Here is a 23,469-nt window from a genome sequence, read left to right as displayed (position 1 = left end):
CAATAATTGCCACTGTTACCCTAAGGCTTGAGGTGCCCTACAATGGCACAGTTATAGACTGAGGCCCAGCAAGGGGCCTGAGACCCAGTAGGGTGCTGGGGAACCCTAGAGGGGGGGTGGTTCAAGTGAACTGGGGCCATGCAAAGGCCCATAGGCAGCCTTGCTATTTATTATCATTACATCTACATGTGGCAGGCAAGAAGGGAAGGCACCCTGAAGACACAGCAGGGCATGGTTGTGGAGCCACCAGGGCTTCTCATGCCCACTCCTGGGACCCCGATGTGCCACAGCACCTTCATCCTTCAGTCTCTCCTCCCGTGGCACCATGCCCATTAACTCCTTGAATCAAATGAAAGCTGCCTTTTTTCAAATCAGCTGTCACATTTTTGTTGACCTTGTGCTTTCTCCATCTCAGGATCTGAAATCCCATGATATTGTGGTTGCTGCCCCCATGTTAGCCATCACCCTCACATCCTCCACTAGTTCTTCTCTATTGATCAGGGCAAAATCCAAGATAGATGGTCTCCTAGTTGCATCCTTCACGTTCCTGAACAAAAAAGTGTCCTTCACACAAGTTAGGCTCAGCATTTTCTATTGACTGCATTGTTCTTCTAGCAGATTTCCAGAAATGTGAAGTTTCCCATTAGTACCATTCCATAAGTTGGGCTAATAAAAGATAATCAGATTCACCCAAAGAACCTTGTCTGCATATGTCCTTAGACCAACACCGCTACAACCTACACCCCTGTTTCAATATGGGAGAAAATAAAGATACTAAGTTCAAATGTTTTCTTGTCTGCTCCCAGGATTACTGAATATGTAATTGTGTCCTGTTTTCCAGGTATCACTTTATGGGGCAACACATCCTTGAAGAGAGATGTGGAGACAGTGCCAAAGCATTTTATAAGTATCAGATCATCACATCTGATGCCATGGCAGACAAGGCCTCTGCCCTTAACCTGTCAGGCTCGCTGAAGGCCAGTGTCCTGGCGGGGCTGGTGGAGCTAGGGGGCTCTGCTGCATTTTTTAACAATACCAAGAAATCAAAACATCATTCCCGAGTGACTCTCCAGTACTCAATGACAGACAGGCTTGAGCACCTGACTATGAGCCAGCTGGGGCCTGAGAGCATCTCTTATCCTGCTGTATTTGATCATGGCACAGCCACCCATGTGGTCACAGCTGTGCTGTACAGGGCCCAGGCTTTCTTTGTGTTTGATCGGGAGGTTTCCTCATCTGAGAACAAGCGGGAGATAGACGGGAATATGAAGCTAATGGGGGAAAAGATAACAAAGGTCTTAGGACCGGGAGATGCAACTGGGAATTAAAAAAAAAGGCAGAAGAAAGAAATGAAAATTTGCATTGCATGTTTTATGGTGATTTTTCTCTGGAGAAAAATCCAGTTACTTACCAGGATGCCATGGAAGTTTACTCCAAGCTCCCTGACCTGCTTAAAAGTGATTAAAAAAGGACTGTACCAGTGAGGGTCTGGCTGTACCCCCTGACCAAGCTGGATCCCAGAGTGGCTCAGCTGGTGCGCGAGATCAGTTTGGTGCTGATTAGAGATGCTGAGAGAGCCCTGGAGCACCTGGCTGAGTGCGACATGCGATGCAATGACATGGAGAGAGACAGGAAATTTGCTAGTGGTACTTAAGGTTGAACCGAAAAAATTGCTGGTGGTGCTTAAGGCTGTATCATTTTAAATTGCTGGTGAACAATCTATGAGAGTTTGGGAATCCCTGGCCTATTTTAATGTGCCTTAAAGCATCACTAAAAAATGCAATGTAGTTACTGTGCATTAAGACTGGCTAATGCTCATTTTCTTAGTACCTCACAATGGAGGGTACCTATACACATGCAGGGCAGGCATTTCTGAAGGTGCTGTAACTTTAGTGATTTCTTTAAAGTGTGTTAGATACAGCACCTTAAAACTTATTGGACCTTCTACAGCTTGGTCCAAAATTAGTGCCTTGCTGTAGCTCTGCAGAGTAGGTGGCAGGGGGCACCAGACGCTGCACAATGCAGCCGGAGACCCTGCGGAAGTCTAGAGTGACTTGGTGGCACAAATTACACAGCTGGGGAATGTGTGCTGTGCTGGGGGATGGCTGGTGCTAGCCAGGCCGGTGGGACTTGGAGGGGCAGCAATGGGGAAGAGCAGCCCAGCTGTGGGTCCGCATGCACCTGCAGGGCGTGTTGTGACTGGCAAGAGGGAACTGGGAATGGGGAAAGCTGGTGAAAGAGCTGTGCTTGCACTGCCCACCCCTATCCATTCCTTCACATGGATTGCCAAAGGATGATTCAAGTCTCGCCTGTCAGTCAGACTGGACATCAGGGTTGTATACTGTAAACATGATTTATCAATGGATCTCAGCCATTCCCTTGTTTCCCCTCCTGCTCAGACTCCATTGTGTCATTGTCCCTTCCTCCCAACCCAGGTGTGTGCACTTCATTTACTTATCTGAATGCTCAGTCAGAAGAAGCTGGTGACCTTGGATCTTAATTGCAATGAGCACATGTGTGTGTGCATGTGCTGTGTGGTGTGTGTGTGCACATTCCTCCTCACCACTGCTTGAAGTTACAGCTTCTTGCTACACAATATTTAAAGTGACAGATTGCCATGCAGTGGCAATCCTCAACACAGATATGCGAGAAAGCAAGGCAAGGTATTTGCTAACCCCTGCAGGGATGTTTCAGCCTCCTGCTCTGCCAGGGGGCAAGGCTGCTCACCAGTGTAGACTTTCCAGGGTTGTAAAGACCTGCAAGGATGGAGAGGCCACAGCCTCTCTGGGTAATCAGTTCCAGTGTTTTACTACCCTCCCGTACTACCTTTCAGTTCTCATCTTCCTCTGGGGTTTTGGTTGTTGTTTTCAAGTCTGGGATGAGATAGTTTGGGCTGGTCTTGCTCTAAGCAGGGGTTAGACTAGATATGACTTTCTGAGGTCCCTTCCAACCCTCATGTTTGCTGATTCTATGAAGTGTTGATGACTCCACTGTTTGGTCTGTCTCCCCCCTGTCTACACTCCAGGGTACTCAAGAAGCTGGCTAGCATCATAGCTTAGCCCCTTGCACGGATCTTTGAAAACTCCTGGTGCTCTGGTGAAGTGCCTGAAGACTGGAAGAAGGCCAATGTGGTGCCTGTCTTCAAGAAGGGGAGGAAAGTGGATCTGGCAAACTACAGTCCCATCAGCCTGACCTCTATCCCAGGGTAGGTCTTAGAAAAGGCTATCAAAGAGACCATTCTTAACAGACTGGCCGATGGCAACATCCTGCCCAACAGGCACCCTCTCTCACCTGCCACATCTTGCTGGTAATTTTAATAAATTTGATAATTGAATAATTTAATAAATTGGGAGGCTGCCCTCGAATTTGTATTCTGGACACAGTCTTGCTGGACCTCACTGAACCCCGTGGTTTCTTAGACCCCTTTGACGTCTCGCTTCAAAACGGATCACTCACGGGACACCCTCAACCTCATGGGCTAGTTGCGTGGCTCCAAAACCACTCCTTTACCACACCTCAAGCCTTGCAGATGGTATTGACCTTGTCTGTCCTGGGCCTTCCTATAGCTTGACCCCTTGCCCTCACTGGGCTCTCCACAGCCCTGTCTCTGCATCCACTTGGGTGCTGGGTTGTCTGCAGCCCTGTCTGCATGCTGGGGTCTGCTCACCCCCTTATTGTCACGCCCGTCTCTGGCCCTGGGGTCCTCCCACATTTGTGGGCCCCCAAGGAGGCCTCCTCCTTCCCCAATAGCTTCAGCCCAATCCACCAGTAAAACAGCAGCTAAAAATCTGAGCTATAACATGATAAAAGCACTTCAGGGTGTGCTCTGTCCCTTTGAAACATGAAGCTTCTCCCAGCACTAAGTGCCTTATAAGCCAGGGTCTCTGGTGAGCGCCTGGAGCCCCTTAATCCTACCCAGAGCAGAACAGGCAGCCAAGCCTCTCTGGTGAGCTTTTTCTCTGAGAGCTCCTTCCTTCTTGGCTGCTGACAGAGAACTAACCCTCTAGTCCTGGCCTTGGGGTTTATATTTGCCCAGGGCTCTGCCTCATCTCAGCTGCTGGCTGGGTTCAGGTGCAAGCTAATTTACTCATTAGCCTGCTGCCATAGTAACCTGCACCTGTGGGCTTCTGTCTGGCTGGAGGATAGGCCCTTTGAGGAGAGACTCTGGTAACTGGGCCTGTTCAGTCTGAGTAAGAGAAGACTGAGGTGACTTGTAGCCTCCTACAAATATGTCAGTGATGGGCATCAAGATTTAGAGGAGCAACTCTTCAGGAAGGCACCTCAAGGGAGGGTAAGGACCAATGGACATAAGGTAATAGAGGATAAATTCAGGGTGGACATAAGAAAAAACTTATTCTCTGTAAGAGTCAACAGAATCTGGAACACACTCCCAGCAGAGGTGTTGCATTCACCATCCTTGGAGGTGTACAAGATGAGACTGAACAAGCACTTTGTTGACTTGTCTGAGCCCAATAACTTCCTGCCCATGGAAGGGGACCAGACTTGATGATCTTGCAGGTCTCTTCTCGTCTTTCAGGTCTATGATTCTAAGGTAAGAGAACCCCCTGGACCCAGAGAAGGTTTATTGCATGGCTGGAGATGCCTGGGTTTAGAAAGCTTAAGGATGTCACTTATGTGACAGGGCAGTTAACACACCTGCCACAAGAACATGGCAAACAGTAAAGAAGAAAAGAACTTACTGGGGTGAATCTGGGTGGGAGAGAGCGACTCTAGAAGAAAAGAGAGGAATGTGGGATGCCAGTGAAGGGGGAGCGACCCCAGGACTCAGAGAAAAGTCCAAGCTACCAACATACCTGAAGAGACTCAGGGACGAGGCGGCGACAACATCCTGGTTGGTGCGTGCAGTCCACGAGGGTGAGGTGAACTGCTCCAGGAACCTAGAAGGGAAAAGGTATGAGGAAGAAATTACAATCCGGTAGGATGTTCACTACGATCCCAGCCCTGAGAACCAAGGGCAGGATTCAAACCACAGTGTGGCTGTCTGGGGACTACTGCAGAGTAGAATGGGGCAAGTGACTGGAATAGTGGGGATACTCAGAACAGGGACCTGGTAAACAGGGAAATAAGATCCCCCACAATGAAAACTAAGAATAGCGAAGAAGAAACACCTGATGTGGATAGGATGGGGTATAGGGATGATGGAGCCCTATGAAGAGGAGCCAACCCCCTGAGTCATTAACAGTCATCTTATCTCCTAGAATCATTTCTAATTTTTCCTCCTTAACATCAAAGTCATGGCAGGCGAGCTCTAGGAGAGCGCTAGATCCTAGTGGGGAGATGGCATGGGTCCAAGCACCTCAGCATCAACCTCTCACAGCTTGCATTACAGGAAGATTTGTGCTGAGGACACAAGCAGCACATAGGACATGTCCTTACCTCTATTTCTGTCTTTTGCTTTTTCCTGAGTTTTCTTTTGCTGAAAAGTTTATTTTAAAAATCAGATTAGTAGAAAGCTACAGAACAGAGATGAACAACATGTGACAGCAGCGAAAAATCATGAGTTCCCAGTCCCCACTCTGGCTTCCTTTGAAGGCCTTTATGAAGCACTCACCAACCCCTCTGCTCACAAGCCAAGGAATAAATGAACATGAGCAGCAAGCAACCCCCAGTCCACATCCTCATGACCCACAAACAGCTGTGCAGCATCTCACCCTTGGTTTGGGAGGGGAGCGGGGGGCAGGGGTCAAGGAAATTCACAGTACAGACTCCTTTGATAAAAAGGGTGCAGATTAAGTAGTAGTGAAAAGGACAGCTAGCTGGGGAATCACATGTGAGAAGAATCAAGCTCAGGGTTCAGGACATGCTGAGGTCAGAGGCCAATAGATCAAAACTCAGGGCATCATAGCAGGCTTCCAAAGGAGATGAAGCTGGGCTTGAGCAGGCTCTTCTGCCCACAAGAAGCCCTCCAAACTGTGAACCATTGACCATAACATGAAGGGGAGGAAGCCACAGGACACACCTCCTCGCCCTGGAGACACCACTCCAGAATGTCCCTTTTTGCTGCAATCTGCCATATGAGCCCCTGCTGTGATACTCGCTGGGCTGGACTTTGTTCCCATGATAAAATCAGCCGTCACCTGAAAAACAAAAGCAAAGACATGGGACATTCCTGAAAATCTTTTCATAACAGTCACAAGCTGGCAGAGGGTAGATTCAGACTAGATTCAGACTAGACATCAGGAGGAACTACTTCAGTGTCAGGGCGGCTAGGATCTGGAACCAACTTCCAAGAGAAGTGGTGCTGGCTCCTACACTGGGGGGACTTAAGAAGCACATCGCCAGGAATGTTTGCCCCAAGCCCTCTTTCCTGCCATGGCAGGGGGTCGGACTTGATGATCTGCTCAGGTCCCTTCTGACCCAACCTACTACAAAACTATGAAACTATCTCCCCATATCAAAATATCATCCACATAGGAAACCACCCTTTCCTGATTAAACCTGGCTAAATTCTGGAGCATGGACACAACGTGGTGGTGGACTATGGCTGGAGCATTGTGAAACCCTGTGGGACCGGGGTAAAGGTGTACTCTTTTCTTTTAAATGTAAATGCGAATCGGTTCCATGACTCGGGGTGCAAAGGGATTGCAAAGAAGCAGTTTGCCAAGAGTATTACTGAAAACCATCAAGGACTCTCTGGTACTCTGCTGACCAGGGCAGGCATGTTAGCCACTAACAGAGCCATGGGGTGAGTCCCCTTGTTAATGGCTCCATAGTCAACTGTCAGCCTCCATAATACCCGGTCTGCCTTCAGGATGGGCCATATAGGAGAATTCAATTCCAAATTAGTCTCAATTAGCACTCCCTGCTGCAGTAGGTCCTCAATAATTAACCATATGGCTTCCTCTGCTTGCTTAGGGAAGCAATACTGTCTTTGAGGAGGGACTAGATTGCCTATGATTTTAATGCAGGCATGATCGGGCCACAATCACTTTTACTTCTAGCACATATATCAGGAAACTGCTGCACCCACTCATCCCCCAAGTCAAGGTTGATGGCTCTAACCCTCTTGTACTGTTCCCACCTCCAGTATGGGTTAGTGTCACAGGGCTCCCAAGGTCAGCTGTCAATGCTCACCACACAACCCTGCTAGCTAGATCCAGGACCCAGCTTTCCCGGTTGAACAAGGGGGCTCCCAGAATCAGCAGTTCAGTGGCACCCTCTTGCTGGACCCCATCTATGTTGATCATTTGGGGTCCCTCTGGGAATTGAATGCAGACTGTTACTCCCTTACACGTGACGCTGGTGGTTTCCTGCCCTGTAAAGGACCGGAGTGTAATTCAATTAGTTTCAAATTGCTTCAGGAAGGTCCCATTTCTTCCCAAATACATTTAGCAAAGCTCTAGTGTCCAAGAGTGCACTGGTATGCCTTTGGGTTCCCACTGTAATGGGTATTTGGGGTCTCCCTCCTGGATCCCAATTGAAGGTCCCCAATTTCTCCCATGAGCCAGGGCTTTCCACAGGGGTCCTGGTACAGGGGCTCTGTCAGTGCTCTTCGGAGACCGGGGCTGAGGCCGCAATTCTATTAAATGGGAAGGCGCCTCTCCCACCGCACTCAGCTCTGCCATCCCGATAAACCGCTTGGCTAGAGGCTTTCTGTTTCATTTCTCATTGGGTTCTCCATGCTGCATTAAAAATTTCCACACTGCTGTCCGAACCCTGCTTTCCCCCTCTCTTTCCTTTGCTATCCTCGGGTTAACCCAGTACATGCTGGGGCAATGATTTGGACCCCCAACCTTCCTGTCAGCTTTGGGGCATGCACTTTCATTAGAATAGGTAACCATATAATTTGGTGTGCCATTGGGCTTTTCTTTTAAATGTATGGCTGCAATTGCCTCCCACCCCTTGATGTCCAATTAAATGCTCTGCGTCCTGATCCCAGGCTAGGACTTCTCCTAGTGCACAATCCTGGGTCTCTCAGAGTGGCCCCATAAGTCCAATTATGGACTGGGGCATGCCCTCCTGTACCTCCTTCCAAAACCCAGAGGGTAATCTATATTTCTTATGTCAAGTGTCTGGTTGCTTGCCCTGTCTAGGGGCAGCACTGCCCCTGACAGCAGTCCCAACATGACACACTGGATCACATAGTCCCTAACAGGTTCCCCAGGTGTCTGAGGGCTCGCTCCAAACTGTCCTTTAAATGTCTTTCTCCATAGATTCTTTGACCAAAGGTGGTCAAACTGCAGTGTGTGAAGTGGTGGTGGAGGAGAGTCAGTCAATACCTTCTAGAAGTGAAATGATGATAACTGGTAAATTGAAGAGATGGTGCTGCAAGGATGAGGAGGGCTTGTTTGAACCTAAGCGTAATAAAGAATTGGGGCTTCTGATGGGAACCACAATGGATAAGAGCCACCAGGGCAAAATCCTAGTATGTATTGCCAATATGTCAGCAGAACCTCAGATTGCACATCAAGGTACCATAATTGGGACATTTGAAACCGGTGTGGCTGTCCTGCCGGAGGATCCTGGGATGGAGAGGTCAGTTGCTACATGAGCACTGAGTGCAGACAAGAACCAACACCTCGGAGAGCCAGGTGAATACCACTACTTGTAGCAACCCCCTGCAGTATCAGGCACAATCACCACAGCCAACAAGGGGTTTACTCACTTTTACATAGAGCATCTTGGGGATTAGCACGTAGCTGCAGCAAACAGCTGTGTGGGACCATGGTGGTGTCCTGCTTATTGGCGAAACAGTGATGTAAAAGCTGCAGCTACAATGGCTCATCTCTAATATGACATCTTGCTGTCAATTAAATGGGTTGCAGATCATTCCTGCACAAAAAAATCCAGGTTCTCCCGAACTTTAGGGACCCAGCCTAGCAGAAGAAAGTGAACTGTATTTAATCTATTGTAGGACAAAGCATTGAATGCTTATTGAAAACATTTCTTTTATTTAGGAAAATGACAAATTGGATTTTGGGAAACAGAAAAATGGTTTTAACAACTCACATTAATGCCAGTGAAACCTTGATGATTATGTAAAATTGCGAAAATGTTACAGTGTTTCAGTACAGATTCAATCAAAACCCAAATGCAAAATGGGGGACGTCTGGCTAGAGGCCAGCTGGATGGAAAAGGACCTGGGAGTCCTGGTGGATCACGGACTCCACGTGAGTCTGCAGTGCGATGCAGCTGCACAAAAGGCAAATGCAGTTTTGGGATGCATCAATAAAAGCATTAGGTGCAAGACAGGAGCTGAATAGGTAGATAGTGCCTCTCTACTGGACACTGCTCAGGCCTCATCTGGATACTGTGTGCAGTTCCAGCTCCTTATTTTAAAAAGGATGTGGAGAAATTAGGGTCCAGATGTGGGCAACAAAGATGATCAAGGGGTTGGAAGGCAAGTCACATGAGGAGAGTCTGAAGGAACTGGGCAGGTTCAGCTTGCGTAAAATGCACTTCAGAGGGGACATGAGAGCAGTCTTCCTCTTTATGGCAGCACTTCAAATATTTGGAAAGCACCTCTTCTTCCTTGCTGCATAGAGGAGGACATGGACCAATGTCTTGAAGTTTCAATGAAGAAGGGTTAGATTGGAAATCCAGAAACACATTTTCACTGTTAGAGCAGGGAATAAAGGTCCAGGGAAATTGTGGACTTTCCATCACTGGGGGTGTTTAAGAAGAGGTTGAGCAGCTACTGGTTAGGGATGATCTAGGTGTAGCAATGCCTGTGCTCATCTGTGGGGATTTACCAGGCTTCTGGGTATGCTGGTTGCCTTGTTTGGGAAAGAGAAGGAGAGACAAGGGAAAAGATCAGGCCAGAGGTAATCACCAGGTGTGAGCCATTTCACAAAATTCAAGAAAGATGGAATGGAAAAAAAACTAGGCGAGAGGTCTTGCTAAGGTCACTTTTAGTACATTTAGTGGTTAGATACGGTGAATTTTGGATGAGATATAGCTCATATAGTGGATGAGATCAGGCATATGAATATTAATTAGAGGAGCACCTATTAGGAACAGGTTTATTTCTTTTTGCTTTATCTAATATGTTTTGCGATGGTAGTGAAACACTGGAACAGGGTCCCCAGAGAGGTGGTAGACTCTTCATCCTTGGAGATTTTGAAGACCCGGGTAGACGAAGCCTTGGCTAGGATGATGTAGTTGGGGCTGGTCCTGCTTTGATCAGGGGTTTGGTCTAGATGTGACCTCCAGAGGCCCCTTCCAGCCCTCATTTTCTGTGATTCTATGATTTTACCCAAGCCACACAGTATAAAAATCTGGGGTCATCTTATAATCCTTACTCATCAGCTTTGAACTATGGTTTTTGCTGAATAGCCCGTCTGCAGGTGAACTACAATAAAAAGAGTGCAGCCCCTGTGCTCTGACCCTGGTGTCCATATCAGATCAGGACACTCAGATTCTCTTTTGCATCGCCTTACGAGTCTTTCTCATGCGTGTCTATGTGCGCTTGCATCAGTTGGTGACTTTGTCATTGTTTTAATCTCCTTGTGCAGGATGTGGTAGAACTGGTGGAGCCTCTCCCTCCCGCAGCGGTGTGTGCTTTCTGTTCAGATCACTTCCCAGAAGTGACGGTCTCTCTTGCTGTCCTGGATGTTTGGTTCAGGGGTTGGTGTCAAGAGCTGCTGTATTGTTTGCCCTGGGCCTGATCTCACCCTCCAAGGGCAGGTCATTTCCCTGGGGCTTGAGGTTTCTGCCAGGTCAGTGTCTGGGCATTTTAGCAATGAGGCATGAAGCAGGACTTGCAGTAGAAGAGCTTTATTAAAGCAGAGACTGCATCCAGGAGTATTTTCTCTTTCTTTTGACTTTTCCCCACACTTTTCCCTCTTCCTTTGTTTTTAACATTTCTCTCACTCCCTTTGTATTTAGTTCTATCCCTATTTTTTTTACTGAACTTTTGGCATTAAAATCTGCTGCTTCTTTTACATGGGTAGAGAGGAGGGCTGGATCTGAGGAAATCAGGGGCCATTTGACCCCCACCTGGCCCTACTAACTTTGACTCCAAAGTGGCAGGCCAATTTTCTGTGCAATCAGAGGACTCATTTCCATGCCAAGGCACTGTTTAGTTTCAGCTTTCATCCCGACTGTTCTGTTATTGGGGAAAACCACCCATGGTTCAAGAACAAGGAAACTCTATGGGCCTCACCAATGTGAGTCCAGTGTGGATAGGTTTGGTACACATTACAAACAATGATATGTACAGGAAAAAGTGGGTGTACACAGAATCACAGAAAAAGTGGCTTTTCAAGGACCTCAGGAGATCACATCTGGTCCAACCCCCTGTTCAAGGCGGGATCATCCCCATCCAAACCGTCCCAGAAAAATGTTTGTCCAACCTGCTCTTAAACACCTCAAAGGATGGGGATTTGACCACCTCTCTGGCTGCAAGCCTCATAGTGAAGAAATGCTTCTTAATGTCTCAACAAAATTTCCCTTGTTGCCATTTAAAACCCGTGTTCCCTATTCTGGCCCCTGTAGCCAGAGACTAGTCTATGGCCATCATCTTTAAAAATGCTCTTCAGTATTTGCAGACTGTGCTCATATCCCTCCTCAGTCTTCTCTTGTTCAGACTTAATAATCTTCCAAACTTCTTCCAAACTTTCCTTGCATATCAAGTTTTGCAGGCCTCTAATTGTGTTTGTCACTCTCTGCTGGATTTTAATTTGTCCCTATATTTGTAGGGCCTAAACCTGGACACCGGACTCCAGGTGAGGCCTCACCAGTGCTGGACAGAGTGGAAGAATCACATCTCTTGATCTGCAAGTGACTCTCAGGTTGTGCCCTTGGGCTTATAGATACCTATCAACATAGATACACCCTAAGGATGTATTAGCCATTATATATAGCATTGTTTCTTTAAATCAGGCATGTCAAACTCATCCATCCCTGTAGGCCACATGAGTGGCATGGGGCTGGTTTGCAGGCAGGATCATGCCCAGGGACTTCCTCCACATGCTGGATTTGACCTACAGGCCATATGTTTGAAACCCCAGCTTTAAATTGTTGCTACACTGTCTGCTGTAGGAGCTCTGGGTATGCTAAGCCATAGTCATGCTAAACCGCAGTGAAACCGAGGCACGGCCAAGGGGTGTGGGAATAGCAGACTTCACTAACTGCTGAATGACTTGATGAAAAGAAAGTGAGTAAAAATGCTGGCTGAAGGAAAGTAGGGGAAGAAAACCCCCATGTCTGAGCAACTTGAGAAGTAAGACCTTGTCGGTGAAGAAGAGATAACAGGAGGTGAGCTGGACCCAGGGGGGAAGGAGCTGGAGAGGCCTGAGCTTGGCAAGGGATGAGCTACAGCTGCCTGCACGGGCCAAGGAGATAAGTCAAAAAGGCACATCTTGAGAGAGGGAGATGAGAACTGGAGCTGTCAGCTATAAATACAGATGCTGCCAGATCCACCCTCTCACAGCACCAGCAGGAAGTGTGGGCTGCACGTTATGTGTTGCTAACCATTCGTTCTGGGCAATTTGCCTGAGCTGGGCTGGTGGCCACGCAGCCCCGCTTGTGTCACGTGTCAAGAGGTGACAAGCCTGTGTGAGAGCTCACCACCAAACACAAATTGGAGTTGCTCTTTCTGCATCGCACCTGAGGTCCAGGAGGCTGGTTGCAAGCAGCAGCCTCTGGGAACACACTGAGCCCCGCGGGCAGCCTGGACACCGTCATGTGTACAAGCACCCCAAGACAACAGCAGGCAGAGGCCAGCCGGGAACACTCCCTGCTACATGGCATCTCAGATCTGCTACATGGCATCTGCTACATGGCATCTCAGAACGACATGCACCTTTTAGGTGTGTTGTCTTTCAGTTTTGATTCCTGTTTAGAACAATAAAGTTGCTGGGCAGGAAGCTGGGGGGAGGAAGGGGTGAGGAAGAGGGGGCAGGGCGCTTTTCCCTCTTCTGGTCTAGTCTAATCTCCCCACCACGGTGGAGCCACAGATGTAACGGGATGGTGTGAGTGAAACATCAAGATGCCACCGCAGCAGCTGCCGCTGCCCCTGTCCTAACAAGCATCGCTGCTGATGCTCCAGCCTTGGACCGCCCTGAATTGGGTGACGATCCTCTCCTGGGACATTGCTGCTTGTCAAGACTGATCTGCCCACAAGTAACTGCGGTAAGAGATGGTGTTTTTGCAAAGTGATTTGATGCTCGTTCTCCTTCCCTTTGGGCACTCCCCCCCCTCACCCCCACACGCACACAGACACATACACACATAGAGTGAGGACAGGTTTGTCTGTGTTGCCCACGGGAGGTCTGCATTGGGACCTGAGTGGCTTCCAGACACTTTTCCAACAGAATCGCCTGGGTGGACTCGTCTCCATTCTCCTCACCTGCCAGCAAGCCCAGGGGACAGCGCTGGTGTTGGAGGGACACACAGGGATGGAAACACAATTCTGATCTCCGAGCTGGGTTATCAGCACAGAGGAGGTGAAATGGCCTGTGTGTGCATGTGTGTGCATGCATGTCTGCTTGTATGTGTGTGTCCGTCTGCTTGTGTGCGAGTGCATGTGAGAGTTTGTACACGTGTAAAAGTTTTTTACAGGGCAATTTAAACTACTCCATTGACTTGAAGTTCCCTCTGCAAGTACTTCCTTACAAGTCATTTGAAATTGCTAAAAGCAGGCAACGATATCTTGGATTTGAAGATAGATGGAAAAAATAGCCACTCTCCTGTTTCCCTTTTTTCTCTTCCTATTGGCTCTCCCCTGTAAGTGAAAGCTGAATGAAACGGTCTCTCTCACTGCAAATTCCTCTCCTGGCCAAACGCTGCACTTTTCTCTTTCTCCTTGGTGGACTCTAAAAAAAACCCTTTGCACTCAGCTTTTGGCAGCCTTTGGTCCCTGGAGCCACCCTGAGCTCCCTCAGAGCTGTCTGGGTGGCACAGCAAGAGCTGGGTCTTCACTCACGCAGCAGCCAGGCACTGCGAGGAGCAGTGACGGCAGCACTGTGGGGTGAGAACCAGGGAAGCAGTGACTGTGGCGATGGGGGCACAGGGCAGATTGGAAACAGCCTGTGCTTAAAGCGAAGTTTTGTATCTTGAGGCTTGTAGTGCGGAGCAGCATTTTATTACTTATGAAAACTTATATGCAGTTGTTTATGGTGAGAGGTAACAGTTTTGCTTCTACCTTTGCAAGGGTCTGGTGGCTGGCCTGCTCCTGCTCCTGGTCCTGCTCCACCACCTGCTGACCACATCCAGGGTCTGATGGGATACCACACAGCCAGGTCACTCCCCGTGTCCAAGAGGACTTCCTCTATGTCACTCTAGGCTCCATTAAAATGTCCCCTGCTGCAAAACAGTGCCCCTTCCCTGCTCAAGATCAAAAACCTTATTTCAAGAGGCACAAATATCTCTGCCTTGTAGCTAAGAAATAATTTCCTGCATAGTCAGTTGTCACGTTACAGTTTCTGCTGCTCAAATGTCGATCACTGTTCATGCTTGAATTTGAAGCAGACACACCTTGCAGCTGAAAACCTCCCCTGACTGTCACACAGCTGGGAGCTGCTATTAGAGGGGTGGTGAGCAGAGGCCAGACTAGGAGCTGTAGCTGTGAGTTGCCCCTACAGGCTTCTGTCCCTGCTGTCGGTGGGTTTGAGGGGGGGCAGGAACATGAAACTGGGAAGGGGAGAGTTAATGGCCCGGGGCTGGGTCATGACGTGGGAGGTGGAAAGGAAATGGGTGTGGGAGAAGGGTGGTGAAATGAAATCAGCTAGCCACTGAAGGATAAAAGAAAAAGAAGTGGAGAAAAAAAAAGAATTTAAAAATAAATGAAGAGGAAGGAAATTAAAGAAGATCTCATGTTGGAATAAACTGAGATTGGGATTGGGGTGTGGGGGTGCTGGTTGTGCTTCCTGTGGGGACTGGGAGTGGGAGTAGTGAGGAAAGGTGCATTTGAGGGAGCTACTGCCCCTGCCCTGGGAAGGAAGTCCCAGCTCATGGGGACCTGATCTGGCCCCTACCTTGTTCCCCCCCAACCTCCCCTAAACCCACCTCCCAGAACCATCTCTGCCTGGGGACCTGACTGGCGTGCGCTCGACAGGCTGTTTGCATGGGGTTGCACCCCTGGGGTGGGAAGGTCCCACCCCAGGGGCAGGAGGCGTAGCTGGTTTGGTGGCAGAAATCAAACTCTGCTCCAATGCACAGCTGCTGGCAAAGCCCCGATGTACATGACCAGAGTCAGGGGGGGCACGTGCTTCATCTGTGCAGACGTCCAGCTCTCCTGCACTCTCGGTGGGGGCCAGGACGTGGCTCCTGCACCCCCGTATGGGCACACGGCTCTCCCACTTTGTCATTAACAGGGGCGTGTTGATGCTCCTCCTGTGATTTAAACAACCCAGCGGTTCCAGGTTAGAGGGTCTTTTCCCTCCTTTGATATTTGGGATCAGGAAGTGTTTTCATCCTGTGGTCAGAACATCATGGACTGGTGGAGTGAGAGGTTGCTTTCCTCAGTACAGGGAAGCATGATCCTCTTCTTGAGCAAAGTAACTAGAAGGGTGGATGAAGGGAATACTGTGGTTATTCCTTATTTGGACTTCAGCAAGGTTTTTGACAAAGGCTTGCATGAACTTCTCTTAAACAAATTGTAGAAACATTGGGCTAGACAAAGCTGCTATAAGGTGGATTGACAACTGACTCAATAGCCACAGTCAGAGAGTGATGATCAGTGGATCCCTGCCGGAATGGTTGGAGGTTTTGCGTGGAATCCTAAAAGGGTCTGTCCTGTTCCCAGCTTGGTTCAATGTATTTATTACTGATTGGGATCATTGACACTAAAAAGAAGGATCTTGGAGTCTTGGTGGATCATAAACTTAATATGAAATTGTCAGGTGATAGAGCTGCACAAAAGGCAAGTGTGGTTTTGGGCTGCATCAATAGGAGCAGTAGGGGTGTCAGACTTATGCCGTACTTGGGGCTGGGACGGAATTTTACCCCGTGGTCAGGCTGGTACAGACTGGAAGGGTTTTGCTTTCCTCTGTAGTGTGGGCCCTGGCCTTCTTCCTTGGATCTCTTACATGCATTTTAACACTTGCAGCAGCAGTGCACTGTCAGCCCTCATCCCCCTACATGACTTGGGGCAGGTTTGGGGGCTCTTGTTGTTGTCTTTGGGCAAGGGGCCTTGTAGTTATGCAGCAGGTTCATTGCGCAGTTTTGGGAATAGGTTAGACAAGGACTTGTCTGGAATAGTTTGGATAGGGAGAATCCCCAATGTACTAAATGTGTCCTCCAGAGAGCATGGCCAGCCTGAAGTTTCTCTGATTTTATACTGTGCAAACTTTCCAGTAACTTTTTCCCACTAAGCTCTCCCCAGCCCTGAATCCCTGTCTCTTTCTTGAACATCATGTTTGAGGCAGCCAGAGCTGCATACATTTGCATTCGCAAAGCAGCTTCTCTCCTCAGGGGGGTTTCATCCCTCAGCAACTCCCTCCCCTTCTGTGGAGTTATGAAAAGATTTTCAAGAACGTCCCATGTCTTTGCTTTTGTTTTCCAGGTGACGGCTGATTTTATCATGGGAGCAAAGTCCAGCTCGGTGAGTATCGCGGCTGGGGCTCATATGGCAGATTCCAGCAAACGGGGACATTCTGGAGCGGTGTCTCCAGGGTAAGGAGGTGTGTGCTGTGGCTTCCTCCTCTTCATGTTATGGTCAATGGTTCACAGCTTGGAGGGCTTCTTGTGGGCAGAAGAGCCTGCTCAAGCCCAGCTTCATCTCCTTTGGAAGCCTGCTATGATGCCCTGAGTTTTGATCTATTGGCCTCTGACCTCAGCATGTCCTGAACCCCGAGGTTGACTCTTCTCACATGTGATTCCCCAGCTAGCTGTCCTTTTCACTACTACTTAATCTGCACCCTTTTTATCAAAGGAATCTGTGCTGTGAATTTCCTTGACCCCTGCCCCCCGCCTTCCCTCTCACACCAAGGGTGGGATCTGACTGAGATGCTGCACAGCTGTTTGTGGGTCATGAGGATGTGGACTGGGGGTTGCTTGCTGCTCATGTTCATTTATTCCTTGGCTTGTGAGCAGAGGGGTTGGCTACTGCTTCATAAAGGCCTTCATAGTTTCATAGTTTCATAGTTTGTAGGGTCAGAAGGGACCTTGACAGATCATCACGTCCGACCCCCTGCCATGGCAGGAAAGAGCACTGGGGAGGTGTTCATCCAGCCTCCTCTTAAAGACCCCCAGGGTAGGAGCCAGCACCACTTCTCTTGGAAGTTGGTTCCAGATCCTAGCTGCCCTGACAGTGAAGTCGCGCCTCCTGATGTCTAGTCTGAATCTACCCTCTGCCAGCTTGTGACCGTTATTTCTAGTCACTCCTGGCAGTGCTCGGGGGAACAGGGACTCCCCCAATGCCTGCTGGTCCCCCTGACTAGTTTGTAAATGGCCACTAGATCCCCCTCAGCCTTCTCTTGTGGAGGCTGAATGGGTTTAGGTCCCTTAGCATCTCCTCATAGGGCCTGCCCTGCTGTCCCCTGACCATGCGGGTGGCCTCCTCTGACCCTCTCAATGCTGTCCACATCCCTCCTGAAGTGCAGCGCGCAGAACAGGACACAGTACTCCAACTGTGGCCTGACCAGTGCCGCAGAGATGGGGAGGATCACCTCCTTGGACCTGTCGAGATGCATCTGTGGATGCACGACAAGGTGTGGTTGGCCTTCCTGACTGCGTCCCCACGCTGTCGGCCCATGTTCCTTTTGGCATCAATAATGACACCAAGATCCTTTTCTGCCTCTGCACTGACGAGAAGGGAGTTCCCCGGTCTGTAGGTGTGATACTGGTTCTTCCTCCCCAGGTGCAGCACCTTGCACTTGTCAGTGTTGAAACCCATCCTGTTCTCATCTGCCCACCCCTGTAACCTGTCTAGGTCCAATTGCAGTCTATTCTTCCCTTCTAGCGTGCCCACATCCCCCAAAGGAAGCCAGAGTGGGGACTGGGAACTCATGATTATTCACTGCTGTGTCACATGTTGTTCATCTCTGTTCTGTAACTTTGTATTAATTTGGTTTTTAAAATAAACTTTTTTAGCAAAAGAAAACTCAGGAAAAAGCAAAAGACAGAAATAGAGGTAAGGACATGTCCTATGTGTTGCTTGTGTCCTTAGCACAAATCTTCCTGTAATGCAAGCTGTGAGAGGTTGATGCTGAGGTGCTTGGAGCCAGGCCATCTCCCCACTAGGATCTAGTGTGCTCTTAGAGCTCGCCTGCCATGACTTTGATGTTAAGGAGTCAAAATTAGAAATGATCCTAGGAGATAAGATGACTGTTAATGACTCAGGCAGACGGCTCCTCTTTGCAGGGCTCCATCATCCCCATACCCCGTCTTATCCACATCAGGTGTTCCTTCTTCACTATTCTTAGTCTTCATCTCAGGGAGGCTTATCTCCTTGTTTACCAGGTCCCTGTTTCTAGTATCCCCACTATTCCAGTCATTTGCCCCATTCTACTCTGCGCTAGTCCCAAGATGGCCACATTGTGGTTCGAATCCTGCCCTTGAGTCTCAGGGCTAGGATTGTAGTGAACGTTCTGCCAGATTGTAATTTCTTCCTCATCCTTTTTCCCTTCTAGGTTCCTGGATCAGTTCATCTCACCCTCATGGATTGGATGCACAAACCAGGATGTCGTCACCGCCTCATCCCCAAGTCTCTTCAGGTACGTTGGTAGCCAGGACTTTTCTCTGAGTCCTAGGGTCGATCCCCTTTCACTGGTGTCCCACCTTCCTCTCTTGTCTTCTTCTAGAGTCTCTCTCTCCCACCCAGATTAACCCCAGTAAGTTGTTTTCTTCTTTACTGTTTGCCATGTTCTTGTGGCAGGGCGTGTTAACTGCCCTGTCACACAAGTGAAATTTCTGAACCCAGGTATCTCCAGATATGCAATAAACTTTCCCTGGGTCCAGGGGGTTCTCTTACCTTAGACTCATAGACCTGAAGGACCAAAAGGGACTTGCAAAATCATCAAGTTCAGTCCCCTGCCATGGGCAGCAAGTTATTGGGCTCAGACAAGTCAACAAAGTGCTTGTTCAACCTCATCTTGAATACCTCCAAGGATGGGGACTGCAACACCTCTGCTGGGAGTGTGTTCCAGAATCTGGTGACCCTTACAGAGACTAAGTTTTTTCTTATGTCCAGCCTAAATTTATCCTCTATTACCTTATGCCCATTGGTCCTTACCCTCCCTTGAGGTGCCTTCCTGAAGAGTTGCTTCTCTAGATCTTGATGCTCATCCCTGATGTACTTGTAGGAGGCTACAAGTCATCTCAATCTTCTCTTACTCAGAGTGAACAGGCCCAGTTTTCAGAGTCTCTCCTCAAAGGGCATATCCTCCAGGCCCCTAATCATATGGGTGGCCCTTCTATGTAACCTCTCAAGCTTATCCACATCCTTCCTGAAGTGTGGTGCCCAGAACTGGACACAATACTTCAGCTGTGGTCTCACCAATGCCAAGTAGAGAAGGAGGAGAACTTCCCTTGAACTCCTTGCTCTGCAGCAAGTGCTTGAAACAAGAAGCTCTGGTATGCAGGAAAGCTTGGAGACTTTCAGTCCTTGGCACTTCCTGGACAGGGACTGACCATCAGGCCAAGTGGCTCCGTTGTGCCATCAGGCAAGGAACTGTTTCCCACAGGCCAGGAGGAAGCCCATCTGTGTTCTCTCAAGGATGGTTCTTATGTTGGAAATACTGTGACAGTGATCCAGTCTTCTACCCAATGGAGCTGCACTAATGGGAAGATTCTCTCCTTCTGAGCCACCCTTCAGAGGGCTGTGCTCCCCTTACAAACAAAAACGCTGCAAGGTCAATAATGCTCATCCATTTTAATAGCATCATTCAACTCCCTGCAGGGGTGTTCAAAATAGGATGGAGCTGGACTGTTCTCAGCAGGGGCAGATGACAGAAGAAGGAGCAATGGGTTCCAGTTTCAGCAAGGGAAGTTGAGGTTGGATATTAGGAATAACTTGCTCACTAGGAGGGTAGTAAAACACTGGAAAAGGCTACCCAGAGAGGTGATGGAGTCTTGGAGGTTTTTAAGGCCTGGCTAGACAAAGCCTTGGCTGGGATGATATAGTTGGGGCTGGTCCTGCTATGAGCATGGGGTTGGACTAGATGCGACCTCCTGAGGTCCCTTCCCACCCTCATTTTCTATGATTCTATGATTTGTCCAACCATCCATTCACTGCATTTCTTCAGCTTCCTTTTCACAGAGCTGGCTCTGTTGGGGCTGCACTTCTGCCTTGTGGCTTCATGGGTGTGGTAGGAAGGGTAGTTTGAGGTGTAACTTAGCCCTGTGCTGCTCTTATTAGATTGAGGGCAGTGAGGCCAACAGGGATGGAGGTTTGGTGCATCTGTGCATGTCTGCTGGGCCCTGGAGTGACAGAGAATGTGTGGAAGGGGTAACTGAACTTTAGTTCTGTCCCACAAGTCTTCCACAAACACCCATTTCCTCCCTGACAGGAGTTGATGAAGCCCTACAGCATTAAGCTGCTCTGGGGAAAGGGCTTGCAGAATAAAGTCAAAGATATCTCAGATGTGCCTTTCCAGGCCAGTTCTTCAGTGCCCTTATGAGGCCCTTGCCTCCTGCCAATGGCTCTGTCCATAGCTGCTTTCTCCGGGACACCCACCCAACTGGTCTCTGTGCCTGTTACTCAGAAGGGATTGGGCATCACCAGGGTTGGCCTCAGTTTGGGTCATCTGTGTGCAGGCTGTTGGGATGCCATCACTTCTATACGAAATGCATGTCCCTAATGATCTCGTTCATAGACATTGCGGGCTTTGGTTCTTAGTGACAAAGACTTGGCCAGGGTTATTGTCTGCGAACAAGCCTAGACACGAACGTACACAATCAGCTTGTATGCAGTGTTAGCCTCGTTATTTGCAGACATGGGATAGGTGTAAAGTACCAAGGTGCACTACTACAAAATGTTAAGGGTTCCCAGGCCCTCTTTTGATCCACCTGTAGGAGTTCACCAGTCATCCTGAACTTGGTCCAGTTCACTCATATTTTGGTGTCTTATACCATTCAGGCTCTGTCTTTTGGTATGCAGTTGAACATGAAGATCCTGGATTGGCCTCCTCAGTCACCTGTGGACTTACAGACAACTCCCCTGTTTCACTGGAAGAAAGTTTTCCTTTTCCTCCCATGGAGGAACTGCCTCCGCTGCTGCTTTCAACATCATTATCTTCGATCTATAGGCTTTGCATGGGGCCTAATGACGATGTAACTTCCCCAATAACTCCAAGTAAGACATATATGGTGTGCCTTGCCCTGACCAAGAAAGTTATGGAATCTCATTCATGGAAGGTTTTCAAGACGGGGCTGGATGAGCATGTGTCTGAGGAACAGGAAGCCTGCATTTACAGGGGGATGAAGGGAAATGCAGTAGATGGGCTCCCAGGTCCCTTCCATTCTTATATTTTGAGACAGCGAGGGAGCCCAATCCCCAGCCAGCCGTGGCTCTTTCTATTACTCCCATATTGCTGGTCTGATACCAGCTGAGCACTTCCCTGCCCTGCTCCAGCCCAGATGCCCCAGCTGTGCTTGGGTGAGCTCTCAGCAGGGAGCCAAGGCATCTGGCTGCCAGCGCTCACCACTCCCAGTGCTGCTCACCCCCACAAAGCCCAGTGTCTGTAGGCCAGCGAGCTGAATCCTTGCAGCATCTCGGGATATGGAAACAGGACCCGCAGGAGCAGCCTCTGTTACTTCACTGCCTTTCCAGTGACCCTGTGACCCTTTCTCCCCACAGGCCCAGGCCCCGGCAGCCACTGCCCTGGGACATCTGAGCTGAGGATTGTTCTTGTTGGGAGAACTGGATGTGGGAAAAGTGCAACAGGAAACAGCATCCTGGGTGAGACATGTTTCGAATCTAAAATTGCAGCCCAGTCTGTAACAAAACAATGTACTAAGAAGCAGAGAGACTGGAATGGCCGGAGCCTCGTGTTAGTTGATACTCCCGGTTTGTTTGACACAAAAATTCCTTTACTGGAAACCATGCAGGAGATTGGGCGCTGTGTGGTTGTCTCCTCCCCAGGTCCCCACGCCATCGTTCTGGTCATGCAGCTGGGGCGTTTCACGGCATTAGAGAAGGCAACAGTTGCTCGAATACAAGACATTTTTGGGAAGGAGGCCATTCACTATATTATCTTCTTGTTCACCAGAAAAGATGATTTAGAGGATGAGACTTTAGAGGGGTATTTAAAAAAACTAGAAGACAAAGATCTTGAGGAGCTGATGGCCAAGTGTGGAACCCGATATTGTGCTTTCAACAACAAAGCAAAAGAAGAGGAGCAAAAAGACCAGGTCTCAGAGCTGGTGGGAATAATTGATCGGATGGTCCAGCAGAACAGAGGCTCACATTACACGAATGAGATGTACAAATATGCAGAGAGGAAACTTGCAGAAAGCATAGAAGAGCTCAAGAGAGCCCATGCTGAAAAGGTGGAAAGAGAAAAACAAGAAAAAAGATCTCAGTATGACCAAAAACATAAAACTGTGGAAACTGAAGAAACAGAAGAAATCAAGAAGGGCCACCAGGAATCTCTGCGTAACCTCAGGGAAGAAGCTGAGAAGGATGATTCTCTAATACAACTGATTTTAATACAATTTGCAAACATATTTTCAAAAATCAAAACCTGGTTTAAATGATGTTGGGCAAGTAACTGTAATTTCTCCTTGCCTTATTGCTGTGACTCTTTTTCGATAGCTTTGAATGGGTTTCAGTTCCCTGTAAACCTTTTAGGTCTTTTATGTTTTCCACACAGTAGGTCATATTTCATCACCATTTCAGTCATCCTCCTACTCCCATCTGGAGTGGCAGGAAAATTAGGCTAATGCATTAGATTAATTTTGATAATTACTGGTTGTAAATACCAATTTTACTCAAGAGCCATTTATAGAAACCAGGATCTATTCCCCAAAACACTCTTCATTCTCAAGGGTTTGAATAGTTTAGGTAAACTGAGGCTCCAAGCTGTGTACAGCCTTTGCATCTGACTACTCTTTTCTTTATTTGTTATGTGATTGGCCACCCACCCTGGTCTGGGCCAAAACTGTTGTTTCTGCTTCTGCAAAATATTCTACAAAACAGAGAATGATGAAATTTCTCTTCAATTTCTTTATCAGTGACTTGGACAACGGGGTGAAAAGCAACCTGTTCATATTTGCTGATTATACCAAAATTTGGGGTGAGGTGGGCACGCTAGTAGGGCGGGAAAGACTGCAGCAAGACCTGGATAGGTTGCAGGGGTGGGCTAACAAAAACAGGATGCCTTTCAATACGGACAAGTGCAGGGTGCTGCATGTGGGCAGTAGCAACCGGCAGCACACTTATAAGATGGGAAACTCCTTTCTTGAGAGCATGGAGGCAGAAAGGGATCTCGGAGTCATCATTGACTCCAAGATGAACATGGGCCGACAATGCGAGGTCACGGTCGGCAGGGCTAACCGGACCCTATCGTGCATCCACAGGTGCATCTCAAGTAGGGCCAAGGAGGTGATCCTCCCCCTCTACGC

The 23,469-nt window shown here is 48.6% G+C and overlaps 1 protein-coding gene across 2 annotated transcripts; it reads left to right on the top strand.

Annotated features, from left to right (window-relative positions):
* Positions 1–12,945: 12,945 nt before the first annotated feature.
* Positions 12,946–22,945, top strand: LOC102371600 (GTPase IMAP family member 4-like). Of its 2 annotated transcripts, none has more exons than XM_025216557.1 (5): positions 12,946–13,095; positions 16,469–16,507; positions 17,998–18,037; positions 18,537–18,620; positions 21,704–22,945. In XM_025216557.1, exons 2-5 carry the CDS (start codon positions 16,487–16,489, stop codon positions 22,600–22,602), a joined length of 1,044 nt encoding a protein of 347 aa, XP_025072342.1. In that variant the 5' UTR covers positions 12,946–13,095; positions 16,469–16,486; the 3' UTR covers positions 22,603–22,945. The 2 variants fall into 2 exon arrangements, with proteins under 2 accessions (XP_025072342.1, XP_025072343.1); XM_025216558.1 differs by lacking the exon at positions 12,946–13,095 and adding an exon at positions 13,217–13,409.
* The last annotated feature ends 524 nt before the right edge of the window (positions 22,946–23,469 follow it).

This window comes from Alligator sinensis, unplaced genomic scaffold, assembly GCF_000455745.1.
Source record: "Alligator sinensis unplaced genomic scaffold, ASM45574v1 scaffold524_1, whole genome shotgun sequence".
Lineage (NCBI taxonomy): Eukaryota > Metazoa > Chordata > Crocodylia > Alligatoridae > Alligator > Alligator sinensis.
This window is presented reverse-complemented; position numbering and strand designations above follow the sequence as displayed.